The 14719-nt window shown below is 38.1% G+C and overlaps 1 protein-coding gene across 9 annotated transcripts in view; it reads right to left on the reverse strand.

Annotated features, from left to right (window-relative positions):
• The window catches only part of ZC3H13 (zinc finger CCCH-type containing 13), a 61272-nt gene that overhangs the window by 28199 nt on the left and 18354 nt on the right, over positions 1-14719 (reverse strand). For 8 of the 9 annotated variants that reach the window (XM_089775478.1, XM_089775475.1, XM_089775474.1 and 5 more), the window contains 5 exons: positions 14194-14305; positions 4809-4917; positions 3210-3349; positions 2217-2374; positions 554-751 (listed from right to left, as the gene is read on the reverse strand). In XM_089775478.1, the coding sequence (XP_089631604.1) occupies positions 554-751; positions 2217-2374; positions 3210-3349; positions 4809-4917; positions 14194-14305 (717 nt within the window). The remainder of the gene's footprint in view (positions 1-553; positions 752-2216; positions 2375-3209; positions 3350-4808; positions 4918-14193; positions 14306-14719) is intronic. The other variant, XM_089775482.1, reaches the window with a different exon arrangement.

Below are 14719 nucleotides of genomic sequence, written 5' to 3' on the forward strand. Positions count from 1 at the left end.
GTTCTAGGAGATAGGCAATCTCCATTAATGTAAGCATCCCAAAAGGCAGGAACTTTAAAGAAGCTATTTTTGAAAAAACAGCATTTCTAAAACATTTGATTTATTGAATGAGGCATTAGAAAGAGGGTAATGCTCCTAAACAGCCAACTGGCAGAACAACAGTGTTTTCTCTTCACAGGTGCTCTGAGCTGATATGCTGAAGAAGTGAAGTAATGTATCTCTACAAGGGGAAGTTCATGATGTAATGGAAAAGTTATGGCATTAGAATGAAAATATAAGGATCCCTGACTGGATCACCAGTCCAAGTTTTACTCACTGATGGAGAACACAACAGTTGTTTCAGAAAGGAATCTCAATGAGTTATTTTTAGTAAAGAGACAACTCTATTAGCTGTAGTTTATTAGTCCACTATACGTTAAATTCATATTTAATGAATTCAAAAAGAATTGGCAGAAAGTCAAATAGAAATCCTTTTCTATTTAGTGCAATATGAACTAAAAGTTTAACAGAAATGTAGACAATACTAAAAACCTAGTAACACAATAGAACTCACCTCGGTTTCTCCTTTTTCTCCTTATGTCTTTCAAAGTCACGTCCTCTCTCTTTTCCCTCTCTCGTTTTTTCTTCTAAACGCTCTTTTGGTTTATGTTTTTCTTTATGCTTTTTCCCTAGAGGAGTCTCCTCTTGTACTGGAGGTGGAGGACTAGGAGTACGAGGACCCTTTTTTTTACTCTGGATGCTTTTGGAACTCCTAAATGAATCAAAATTCCAGAGAAAAGCTATTGAAAGACTAAAATATTGTACTTAATTTCTCAGATACTAGCAGCACCAGTGTACAGAGTCAAGTGCTTTGCACCTTTTTGTATATGCAGCTATACTTTACTGAATGGCGAATACAAAGAAAAATTAATGTCAAGCTCTTCTTTGAAGTTTCTCATGCCTACTTGAATTAATAACCCTTATTTCTGAATCAGGCTTGCAAAATTAGGAACTGCTCCCAAATGTGTGACTACAGCTTCCGAAGTTGCAATGCCCTTGTAAAACTGCATGCGTCAAAACTCCGAAATCCTTTATATCTTATTGAGAGGAAACTGAGTACAGAACATCAATGCAAAATACATTGTAAGATCATTGCCTCAAATGTTAAAGCATTGGGGACAGGATCACTCATTCGTTGTATGTAAAGCATCCTGCCCTATTTTCAGGAGCTTTCTGAATACATATTGAACATTTTGTTTCCACCATGAATTACAAGAAAAGTAAAAACAACGATGAAGTAGTTTTTACCCACAAAAGCTTGTGCCCAAATAAATCTGTTAGTCTTCAAGGTGTCACAGGACTCCTCGTTGTTTTTGCAGATATAAACTAACACAGCTACCTCTCCAAAGAAATTTAAAGATTTATTTATACCCACCTGTATTTTTCATGTCAGTCACAAACAAACATATTAGTACCTATATGCCACTGCATTTTAAAGCACTGTAACAAGCAACCCCTTTATACCAAAACCTAACATTTAACATTATTTTCCCCCTATTTAAGCATCACTTGCTTCAAAGGTGATTTGCTTGGAAAATATAGGTGCATGTTCTTGTATTGGGGTTGTAATTTTCCTCTCAGCTAATAGAGCTAAACACTGACTCCCAGGTTCTAAAGTCAGCAAGATCTTTTTAGTGGATTGATATTTTGTGGCAAAAAGCCCAGTTGTAACTGCCTGTGATTTTGCCTACTTCATCCCATCTCTTGTCTTCCGATCCCAGAGCTATAACACTCCATGTCTCTCCTGAACTTAGAAGGCCAAGCAGTATCTCTTGTATAGGAATATGTTGAGCCAGTAGAACACCTGACTGACCAAACTGCAAAATTTCAATTCTAGCCTAGATTAACTTGCATTTAATATATAACACCACTGAACAAATGCAAATTTATTTCTATTTAGATTTCTCCAGTGCATATTTCAGGCTCTAGACAACCCACATCATTAAAAAAACAATGCTCAATGCAAAATCTATAAGTTAATAAAATCAATGGAGACGTATATACGCTGGCTTGTCCCATGTATTTTTGTGAACTCTAAAAATCTAGTTTTGATACTGGTACATTGAATCCATACCTTAAGGTACCTCAATGAAAATGAGTCTCTATATCCATTGATCAGCACACTGTACTGACGCACATTATGGGAGGCAATCAGGGTGGTATGTTTTTCTACTTACCTCTGCTGGTCCAACAGCGGTGAAGACATTGTAGAAACCTTCTTCTCTTTCTTATTAACTGAAGACAAAGATTTGGGACTTGATCTTCGTTTTGGAGATTTAGACTTTCTTGGTGAAGGAGATGGTGATAATTTAGATCTAACTACCTCTGGAGAAATCTTGGATAAAGAAAAAATTTCAACTAAAACCAAAAACTCATGTGCTCTGTATATATTCTGAACAAAAAGTCTACGCTAATATTATTCAAACTTTAAATAGTAATAATCACTTATATCTGCCTCAGATATACTAAGCACATATTTTTGCAGAAGTAGCTAATTACATTAGTATTAAAATATCTTAAAATAAAACCAATCTTAAAGAAATAGCTGCACAAATGACTTATTATGCAATTAAATAACATCTAATCGATCATCATAGTTAATATCCTCAAAATGGTTCTAATTAGCACTCTAAAGTTAATCTGAAAAACTACTCCAATAAAACTTACTTATAGCACAAATGCTGGCTCTTTGTGTCTCCCACCAAAAACAGGCATATTCTTTCCAGTTATAAACCACCCCCCCCCCCCAAGATTATGTCTAATAAAAGCCAGTGCAACATGAATAGGCGGAGAGGGGTGTCAGCTTCAGTAGATAAAACCATACACACTGAAGCACGGAAATAAATTCACAGCTCCTAAACTGCAATGTGGACAGACATAGAGAAGACCTCTCTCACGTGTACTTCACAGGTTTGGGGACAGCCAGTTTGAGAGTTTCACCATTTGTGCCCCAAAACTTCCTCTCCTATCTGCTTCCTTGTCCCTGCCTACACAGAAAGCTAGCCAGCATACAGCCCTACATTTGTAAAGTTATGCATGACAGTAATTCATCATTTGCCCCATGGCAGCACATAGAGTCTCCAGTCATGAAGCAAGCAATTAAGATTCTAAGGACCTAAAATGGCTGTTGATTAGTTACAAGAACGCATGGTTATTTTCAAGATACAAACCTCCTTTTTAATGACTATTTCCTCTCGTTTCTCCATGTTTTCCTGTTCCAGCTTCATGAGTTCTCTCTGAATCTTTTGACGTTTCATTTCCAAAGACAGCTCATGGTCATAATCATAATTAACTTCTCCATTATCAGAGTCTTTATTTTAAAAAGATGACAGGCAATATATGAAATAAGTGGTCTTAAATAGTCAGACTTCTCAAAAAACAGAACAAAACACATCACTGTCCTGAGTGATTTATTTATGCAGATTTAATTTTCTAAGGCCACATCTCTATTTGCCACGCTGGAGATTGATATTCTGGCATTCGATTTAGTGGGTCTAGTAAGCTCTAGAAAGCTCTATCTCTGGTACGCGCTGGTACTCCTTGCAATTGCAAGGAGTAAGGGAAGCCAATGGGAGCATTTGCTCCTGTCGACCTCCCACTGTGAAGACAGTGCCAAGCTCGGCTTAAAGTATGTCGACTCTAGCTACATTATTTACGTAGCTGGGGTTGTGTACCTTAAGTCGACCTTCTGGGTCTAGTGTAAACCAGGCCTTAGATTTAGATAATAAGCACTTTGTGGCAGGCAGCTCTTGGCAAATACACATCATAATATTCAACTACTCAAAATAGCATGAGATATTTTCAAGAGTTATCTAGCCATCACTTAACTTCCCTGGAAACTAGGATACCACACAGTAGGTCAGAACAAGTCAATTGTCTTTAACAAAGGTAAATGGAACAATCAGGGGGGTGGGAGGGTTAGATAACCACTTCTGTCTCAATCCAAAAAAACAGTGGATACAAAAACAGTTGTGGCTGTTTAATAGTTGATCAGTGAAATTAGGTATGTATACCGCATATGTTTTTGCTGGACTTGAACCACTGATTTAGATGTAAAAGGCCCTGCTAACCAGCGGCTGAGAGGCAATTTCTTTTTGCTTATGTATAGATCAAGCAATTCTATGACTAGTGTCTCATTCATTACGTTTCAAAACAGATTGGAAAAGAGGGAAGACCGTAAAAAAAACTCTACTTTTGCATTATATTTAAAACTTGGAAGGATTAGATTTCTAATGGTAGATGTCAGTAAATATTGATTTTACAAACCAATCAAATATTCCAATTGATAATTAAAATTTATGGATAGGCAGAGTAAGAAAAATGCTGCTTGAGAACTTAGACATCAATTTAAGGATATTTACTTTGTATATATGTGAACTTGTTAGTTTTGTGATTTTAATTGTTATGAAGCTTTTTTTTAAAAATATTAATGACTGACATTAAATAATTGTCTGACACTTAATTTCCCACAACTGTAAATATTTAAATAGAAATAATTTTAAAATACTTAAATATAAATTCATATCTATTGAAATTATAGAAAAGATAAAATTCTGCCAACCCCAATTATATGACTTGGTCCAAATCCAACTACTAAATTTATTCCTTGTCTACAGATAAATTGAAAGAGTCCTTGTTCATCAATCATTTATGATCAGTCAACATAGCAATTCACTGGTAAGGACAAAACTTTCTACAAACTCACAATATTCCAAATACTATAAGTTATTAAACAAATTAAACCAAAAGTCTTCTTGAATTCAATTTACCTTCTCTATTAGTTTCCCAGTCTCCATTTTCCTCTTCACTTTCTGGAGTCCTCTCCTTTGTAATTTTGATGTCTTCTTTCTCTCTGTGCCTTCCCCGTGAAGACTCTTTCTACAGGAAAAAAAAATGGTGGATTAGAGTAACAACTTTTTTAAACAGAAGCCTGCAGAAATAGGTACATTTTGCACAGTATTTTGTGCTTTATAGAAAGAATTATACTAATTGTTTTCTTCAGTTTGATTAGTGTAAATATCTTCTCAGCTAAGGAGCATTTCCACTGGGAAAATAGTCTAATGTAATTTCATATAGTCAGTGGGTAGGGAGAAAAAACATTCATACAGGTAAGTCAACAAAGACTTCAATATTGGCCAAGACTTGGCTGGGAAACACACAAAGAAAGTGATATTTACAATGGAGACTGAATGGAGACAGTTTTAGAGAACAGAAATTTTTATGAGAAATTTAGTGAATATTCAAAAGTATTATTAGAACAGCTAGGGGAAGGGTAACAATTTTAAGTTATGTGCAATTTACAATTCAGCTCCTGAGGACTGAACTAACAATGAATAACTGCCAGTCCTTTGGGTGTGTGTCTACACTGCACTGTAGCTCAAAATAAGATACACAATTTGAGCTATGCAAATTGTGTATCTTATTTTGATCTTATTTCAGAATAACTCGTTATTCCGAAACATCCCTTACTCCTCGTGGAATGAGGCTTAGGGGGACATCGGAATAGCGAGCCTGAGATGATAGGCTTGCTGTTAAGCCATAGGATAGGTATTTCAGGATTCTCTGGTATCTCGAAATAGCACTGCAGTGTAGACGTAGCCTTAAAGGCCAAAGCCTGTGGCAAGTACCAAGAAGTCCTGTGTGGAGGTGGGATGGGGAATTAAAAACATAGGCTAAAGTTTTGCTGACAGTTTTACATCTGAATTAGGTATTTTACTGGCTTAAACAAATTAAGCTCTATTCACTTTAAGGACACAAAACTCCATGGATCCACAAAGAAAACAGAGATCAATCTTACAGAAAATAAAATCACCAGAAAGACAGCTCGCCTTATGCTGCTCCTTTCTGCTCACCCAATCCAAGTGGTGCAGCTCACTGACATCTGCTCTAATTATATCTCCTTACGCACACTTTACAGAGGACTAGAAGATCTTGATGAAGCCTTTATTAACTACTGTATCAATATTTGCTAAGAAAGCTGCTGGTGCTCAAATGGACCATGCCACGTAGAGCAGTATTTTCACAAGTTCCATACTGCCATATTTAAATTTGAAGATCTCATGAGGTGTGTGTGTTTGTTTTCTTTTGGGGTGGGAGGCAGATGAGAGGTATAATGCAGATCTATCACTTTCTCTCTGCCTCACCTCCTGCAAACTGTGGTTCCTATTCTGTTTCTTTTTATGGTCTTCATTTCAGACCTATAGAGCTCTTATATAGTCACAAGAAACCAACTAGGATCTTTACTTCTCTCTATTGGCAGCTTGATCTGGGTTTGATTTCAGACTTCAATAAACTTAGAACTACAAGTAATGAAACGAGATCACTGTGGATAATCACTCCCAACTGAACAAAATTATATTCCTTGGTTTTTGCATTAATAGCTTTAAATGTTTCAAGTAAGATTTTCATAGCTTTCAAGGCCAGAGGAACCATTATGATCTAGTGTGGCCTCCTGTATATAACACAGGCTTCCCCAAAATAATTCCCAAAGAACATCGTCTAGAAAAATGTCTTTTCTTTTAAAAAATGTACTATCGTTTAAAAATAGTGTGAATTGGCAAGCAATTTCTGAAATAAATGCACAGCTATCTGAATTTTTTTTTGATGGACTATTCAAAAGTTAACTGAAATGCTTTCTCCAATGTTATACACATATTTTTCAGACAAACTTTCAAATATATCAAAGGCAATTTTTAAGAACTAAACTGGTAAAATTTAATTAAAAGTAGCATGTGTTATATGAAGAGTTTGTTTTTGGTTTGGTTCCATTTCTTCTATTTATAGCTGGATATCTCAAAAATGGTGGGCAATATTGAAAATATACAAATTAGGCGCAAATTTGCATATCTTCTTCCAATCCCTTTTTCGGAAGAGGGGTTTTTTTTTAAAGCAGTCTAAACAGAGGTTTTTGTGCAAAAAAAAACCTTTCAAAAGAACCCTTATTCCTCAAAAAATGAGGATTACAGGGTTCTTTCAAAAAGGGGGTTTTTGTGCAATAAATCCGATCTAGACAGCTTTTTTTCCCCCCTCCCCCCCAAAACCTCTTCCAAGAAAAGTCTTGGAAGAAGATATGCAAATTCACGCCTAATTTGCATATCTTCTTTCGGAAGCCCCGGGTAGTCTAGACGTAGTCTTATTGTCCTAGTGATACTACCCCACATTCTTGCCAGCTGAGCATCTTACAATAAACGTATCAAGTTTTCAAAAGAAAATGGCACCAGATCTATGGCCAAATATGGACCATTTCAGCCAAAATACACATTTCTGAAAAACGACAGAGCCCTATTGCAGAAATCTCTTAGCTGTGCAATTCTATGAACAAACACTATTTGTAGCCTTTTTCCTGAGACCACCTTTATTTTCCATGATTCTTTTCCCTCTAGTCTGTTGGCACCCAGCTTACAATATTGCCAGCTTACATTTATCATTAATTATTACCAGCTATTTAATGAAGCAATATTAATGGAATGTGATATTTATGCTTCAGTAAAAATGTGACAGCATGCAGTATGGGATTGGGGTGCAGGAGAGTATGTGGGATCTGGGAGGGAGTTTGGGTGAAGGACAGCAGTTGTGACCTGGAGTAGGAATGTTAGATATCAGGTAAAAACTTTGTGGTTACACAACTATCTGATAGTCCCTGGGTATGGGGCTGGCAGCCAGTGTGCTCCCTGCCATCCTGTGCTGCTGCCTATGTATCAAAGACAGCAGTACAAGGTGGCAGGGGGAGCCAGTCCACAAGGGGAACCAGTTCAAAAACCAGATCCCCACACAGACCAGCTGCCCATAGACAGAGGTTGCTCCGTGGGGAGCTTGGGCCCGCCACAGACAGAGGCTGCTTCTTGGCAGCCTCCCTTGCTCTCCTTCTCTCCCCCACCCCACCACCACTGCTGCCTCTGATAGAGGCAGTAGCGCAGGGGGGCAGGTGGCACCATAGAGATGGCGTTGGTGGAAACCAGCTTTTAAGCCAGTTCCTCCCAGCACCAGCTTCTGCTCTCCACCCACTTTGCTGCCTCTGATATAGAGGCAAGGGGGAGTGGGGGTGGAATGCGTGTAGGTTGAGAAGATTAACCAATAAGCCTTGGCTTATCAGTTAAAGGTATAGTCAATTACACACTGACATCCCTAAAACTGGGGTGCAGGACGGGATTCAGGGGTTTGGGTTGTGACCTTGAGCAGGAGGGGGTTATGACCTGGGGTAGGGGATTGTGCTGCTGAGTCTAGGAGGCAGTATGGTTGCAGGAGGGAGGATAGAGGGTATGGGTGAGGTATGGGGGGCCTTCCTGAGGCTCCCCACTGTGTCCATGGGCTGCATTCTGCCCAGCCCTAAGCTAGACATTTACACGACTAAGCTGATTTATGATTATTCTAGTTTAAGAAACATACAGTACACTTGTAGTTATGCTTAACAACTTCATCTTTTTAGTTGTCAAAAGAGATCAAAGCTTAGTTAGCGTAGCATTTAAGAAAATCCACTCAGATACATTCACAATCGTTGAATGTGTTTTTTTTAAAGAATAGAATTTAAAAATGTAAGTTATGATTTCCCTAATTGGTCCTGGACATCTACTACTTCCATGAGACTTAAAACAAATTTAGTGACAAGTCATCTACTTACTCAATTTAGTTTTATTTCACTCAAAAGCACTGTATTTGTTCCATCAAAGCGTGCACTAGCCTTGCTGGGAAATTACATAACCTTAGTAATGTTGTCCTTGTCCTCCTTTCTTCAACCTTTCTGACAGGGCTGGTACACTCCTCTTTATTTGGTAAACACCTCTGGGCAAAGATCATAACTATATGTGTTTGGAAGGATTTAATACATTTAGGGTGCACTGTAAAACGGTCAAGCCTTTCTGCAGATTATGAAAAACAAAGTGTTTATTCAGAAAACTGAGGAAAAAACAGAGCCGTTCACAGTCTTTTAAAATATTTATCTTGTAGAACAATTTTATTAATGGAATAAATTAATAGTTCCCTTTCTATTTGGGTTCAGAGGCACAATGGGATCATTCATTATAAAATTTAGCTATTGAAAAAATATTATTCACAAGAGGTACATTTACATATGAAGGGCCTGATTTTGAAGTTAAAAGATTCTTGGTATTTAACCAAGAATAACATCAGGTCTTAAGGGATGAATCCTGCGTGGTGTGACATACACTTGGCTCCTAGTTAAAGTGATCAGAGTTGTAGGAGCTCTGCTCCCTCAAAAGAGGTATGCAATACCTCAAAAGTGGACTTATGGTCTGATCTATATGTAGGTCAATTTCCAGTTAAAGTCAATGAAGTTTGCCTGGGTAAGGACTAGAAGATATACTCATAAACCAGCAAAACAGATATTGGGCTAAGAACTAACACTAGTTGAGAGAAATTTCATAGCTCTCCTGCATTCTGCAATTCTTTTATACAAAAAATGTTATGCTCTCCTGACATAGTAATAAGCCTGTCAGTAAATGTGCATAGAACAGAAGTATGAATAGCAACATGTACACAGATTCTAAACCACAGAAGGTTTGGAGTTTAGAACAATTAAGCTTCTACTGATTGTAGCTAGAATCTTTTGGACAAGCACAATACTATTTAGTTTTCATAACATGTTACATTTCAAAGCATTGAACAAGTACTGATTTATCTTAAAAGCTCCCCAGTGAGGTAGAAAGATACTAACTCTACTCTAAAGAAGCTAATGGAAGACAGAATTAAATAACTTTCCCTAGGTCAGCAAACCAATTGTAAAACTGGGATAACAACTCAGGTGCTTTTGTTCTTAGGCCCTTGTTTGCTGCATTTAGACTCCAAGGGCTACGTCTACACTGTAGGCTTCTTGCACAAGAACCTTTTTGTGGAAGAGATTTTCCACAAAAAGTTCTTGCACAAGAGAGCGTCCATACTGCATGGACATTCTTGCACAAGAAAGCCCTGATGGCCATTAACAGAATGGCCATCAGAGCACCTGTGCTTTTTCCAATAGGCTGTTACTGCACAAGAAACCCTTGTTTGCTCAAGAGTTATTCCTCTTTCTATGAGAAATAAGCCTTTTTGTGCAAGAGCTCTTGCGCAAAAAGGTGTGTGGATGGCAGAGTCCTCTCTTCTTACAATGTACTGTAAATTTTCTTGTGCAAAAACGTGCTTGTAGTGTGGATGCTCCACGAGTTTTTGTGCAAAAACTCTGCAGTGTAGATGCAGTCTAATGGGGGGGAAGGGAGGGGGAAAAGGTGTCTCATTAACGTGGTCAGTAACTCCATTCTGGGACTCAGTAAGAAATATGTTACTGCATGTTGGTATTTGTTCTCATCTCAGACGCACTGATACTATAGTTATAGACCAAGCATAAGCACATGGATTACATGTACATATGCTTTATATTCCTCCTAATAATCTTGCCTAACCATATGCAAGACCTTCTCTCTCTATCTCCCTCAGCTTCATGTTGTCTACTCTTGGAACTGCCTCCTACTATGTGCCCCAAACTATCCATACTCTTCTTGTGTTATTTTGTGGTATTTGCCATTATCAAGAAGCCCCCAGTTGAAAGTTACCTGCTCAAACTCTCATCTGAGCTGCTCAGGTAGTATTACCTGTCTAAATTAGATTGTAAGCACAGGGATCTTTTCTTGTCCAATTATTTGTAAAACATTTTGCATACAGTTACTGCTAAAATAATTCCATACATATATCTAGGAACATAGGAATAGCTACACAGGTTGGACCTCCCTGGTCCAGCACCCTCGGGACCTGACTGGTCCTGGATGAGGGATTTTGCCAGACCAGGGGAGGTCATTTCTGGACCCCTGCTACCAGCCCCCCTGGCCTGGCCTGCTGGCCTCTCAGCCAGTTTCTCCCCTCCTGCTGGCATCACTGCCCTGCTAACCCAGCTGGGCAGCCATCGCTGCCATAGTTTCCGGGTAGCCATGCGTGCCACACACTAGAGCTCCAGGAACCACTGAGCAGCCACATGCACTGCACTGGAGCTTTGGGACTTGCAGGGCAGTTGTGTGCTGCAGCTCCCAACCCCGCCAGGCAACCACGCACCGGGTCTCCTAACTTTGCTGAGCAGCCCTGCTACCATGTGCTGGGCGGTCTCGTAGTCAACTTGCTGCAGTCAATCCATTCCCCTACCAGCCTCAAAAGGATCCTTGCCACTGACCCTCCACCGGGACTCTCTGGTCCTGCAACATCTGTGCTGGACCATGGATGCTGCCAGACCAGAGAATCCTAAATTAAGAGAGTCTCAACTTGTACTATAAGTACAGTTGTCCACATAGTCCAGTACGCTCTTTCTACAAGTGGCCACAAACTAGGTAGGTCCAAAGAAAATGTAAGAATCCCCCAAATGGGCAAATACAAAATATCCAATCCATATGGGAAGTTTCTTCCTAATTTCAGGCAGTTATTGATTAGCTGAAGCATTAGGATTTATATCCCTTCTAAAAAAGCGTTCCTGTCTAGTCCAGAGCTACTCAACACGCAGCCTGTTTGTTTGCAGCCCACAGTATGTTTTGGATTTACGAAGGGCTCAACACGCGGCCCACAGGTGGAAGCCAAAACAAAAAAGTAGTCAATATAATGGTATTCTGTGGATATATATTTTAGTAGTAAAACCCCTGGATTGTCATTGCTCATTAAAAGTGCTGTCATATGGGTAGAAATAGAGTAAACATTGCATTTTATTAGTATCAGCTGAACTGACTTAAATGAGGCCTGTGTGTTGTGTAGTCTTGCCTTAATCTTTGTATTCATGCGTGTCAGTGTGAAAGAAGCTATTTGCATATATATATATATATATATATATATGCGCAACCAGACTTAAGTTTCAGCCCTCAGCATGTGCTGAGAGTATCATTGTGTCCCCCGGGGCTTCCAAAGTTGAGTAGCCCTGGTCTAGTATTTTTTTATGAAACATACAAAACTCTTGGACTGTGCCTCATAGCAATGAATTCTCCAGCTTATTACATATACTTGTCAGAAACTTCCTTATTTTTAAATGTCATCTTTTAGATTCACTGGAATACGTGGCTAAATTACATTCTCTTTGCCATTCATTATTATATACCCCTTTCGCAACACCACTTATTTTACTCCATTCTGAACAGTGCCACTCTCACCTCATTGTCCACTTTCCGGACAGCACCGTCTTCTATTATATCTTCTTTCAGTTCAGGACCAGAACCAAACAGTTTCAGATGAGGGTGGACTATTAACGTATATCATGGCATTTTCAGAAATATTTTCTATTCCATTACCTATACACCTTAATATCTGTTCGCCGTTTTGACAGTTACTTGCACATTGAACCAATGTTTTCATTGAGCCATCCACAATAATCCCAAGTCTTTTACCTAAGTGGCTGCAAATTACTTTAAAATGCAGTAATGTCAATGAGTGCTTTAAGTTACTCCCTTTAATGATCAGGGCCTTGCATTTATTAACACAGTTACATCTGCCTTTGCACTGGCCCAAAATAGCTTCTTTGAGGCATTTCACAGGGGACTTAATCAGCCCTAGTCTTGACCACACTAAATATATTTTTTATTTTCTGCAAGTTGTCTTCTTACTGTTCAACCCTTTCTCCAGAATTTCCTTAGAGCATCCCACTGTGGATTTCTTTCTTTTCTTTTGTATTTTGTCCAGTTTCTAATCATACCTTGACAGTTTAGTTTCTTTAAGAAAGCTTAGGTAGCCTTTTTTGAAACACAAGTCCAATTTAGCCACTTTAGCCACTATTTTGTGGACAAAGATTTAATTCTAGTAGAATAAAGAAGCATAATTTCAATATATAAGAGCTATACTCATTTTCCTTACCATATCACATTCCAAAAAGTGTTTTTTAAACAATCATTATTTCAAAACAAAAATTGACTTTTTTCCCCTTAAGAGATGAAATTGAGAATCAAAACCAAGAACCAGCTGATACCATCAAGTCCCTCGGAACACTAGTTGTTATAAGAACTCTTGGTTGTTACTGAAATACCTGAAAACAGTACACCTAGAGTAGGTATCTCTCCGACATCACCTGTGGTGAAGACTGAGGAAAAGGAATAGTTTTTCCTTGTCTGCAAAGTCTTTATTTTCCCTAATTGTGACCTTTAGACATGGGCATTTCAGCAGACCCACAAATTCTCTGGCAGAAATCCTGTTTTTTGATATACTACATGAATAAAACATTATGACTATCTAGTTAAATGCTCAAAACACATCCACAATAAGGCTGCACACAACAACTAAGTCACATCTTTCTTAATAAAGGTATATACATATATTTTCCAACTCTCTTTGGATCAGCTGTCCCTGCTGATTCCTTCATAGCAGTCTTGCAAATTTCTACTTAGATGGAGCAAGCAGAATGTTCACAAAATCAAAACATACATTTAAAATAAAAAGTCTGTAGCCACTATGGTTGTGAAAAAAACTTAAATACTTAAGAGTAAATCAATGTTGCAGCTGTTGTCCAATTGCAGAGGAGCTCTACCAACTTTGTCTCTCTTCATTAGCAATATCAGCGGAGAAGATGAAATAGACTTTGCTGAAAAAAAGAGGGAGTAGGAGGGAGGGAGTAGGATCGGATGATGTCAAAAAATAACAACTGGTGAATTTTTTTCAGAGGAAAAACTCCATGAACTAGGGTGAATTATGGAAGAATGGAGAGTAATGTATACATGAAATAGGGTCCACATGGGCTTACAAAGAGGATGTTTTCTGATAAACAAGATAGAGATGGGGTGAATAACAAATAAATGATGTGTTAGCATGTGAATAAGATTGGATGCTTTATACTTGTCAGTGTTCAAAGTAAAAATGAACTAGTAGGTTTTTGCCTGGTCAGGAAAATGTACCAGTCAATTTCAAAAGGTTCTGCTATATTGTTAAATAGTTGCCATATTTCACTCCAGAGGAAGCTGAATATCAAAAATTATGCATTTCAGCTTATGGAATTTGTAAAGAATTCTGATAATTTTCTGAGACAAAGGTACTATACAATTGCATGATAATATTTAATACTGCAAAACAGCTAAATATGAAATTAAATATTTTATAACACGTTCGGTTATAATTGTTATTTAATATCAAACAATTCACCGTGATCATGTTTCTAGAACTCACTGACATACTGCTATTGAGGGAGGCTGGAGATTCCACGCACTCCATTCTTACCCTAACAGGAGAGGACGATTCCTCTGTATTTCGTTTCTGTGGCTCAGCTTCTACGTCCTGACGCTTGTTTTTCATTCTCTCTCGAAGATCCCCAGTGGGCCTTTCTGGTGACCTGTATAATGTAGAAACAAATATGATGTAGCCACTGCCTTTTGGAAAAGGACACTCAATTCCCTTTACTGATTTTTGTAATTAATTTTTATAGAAAAAAATCTGTTCACAAAATTTGATTTTAAGTAATTCAACCATGATGCCTGAGATTCCCACCCACCAAAAGTGAGATAAACTATTGAAATTTTAGTGGGCTTGATGTTACTAGAGAGCTTTCCGAAATGATCAAAAAAGACTAGACTTCAGGAATGGGTTATTTTCTCACAGGAAGCAAAACTACTTGGTACAATATTGCATTACTAGTCCAATTAATTTGACATGTAGGGCAGAGTGCATTGTGTAACTCAGGTACAACAACCCTTTCACAAGTGTGTTCAAAATTTCAGCAAGGCTGACTGTCTGCCTTTCTCCAACT

Source organism: Pelodiscus sinensis, chromosome 1 (assembly GCF_052426305.1).
Source record: "Pelodiscus sinensis isolate ZL-2025 chromosome 1, ASM5242630v1, whole genome shotgun sequence".
Taxonomy (NCBI): domain Eukaryota; kingdom Metazoa; phylum Chordata; order Testudines; family Trionychidae; genus Pelodiscus; species Pelodiscus sinensis.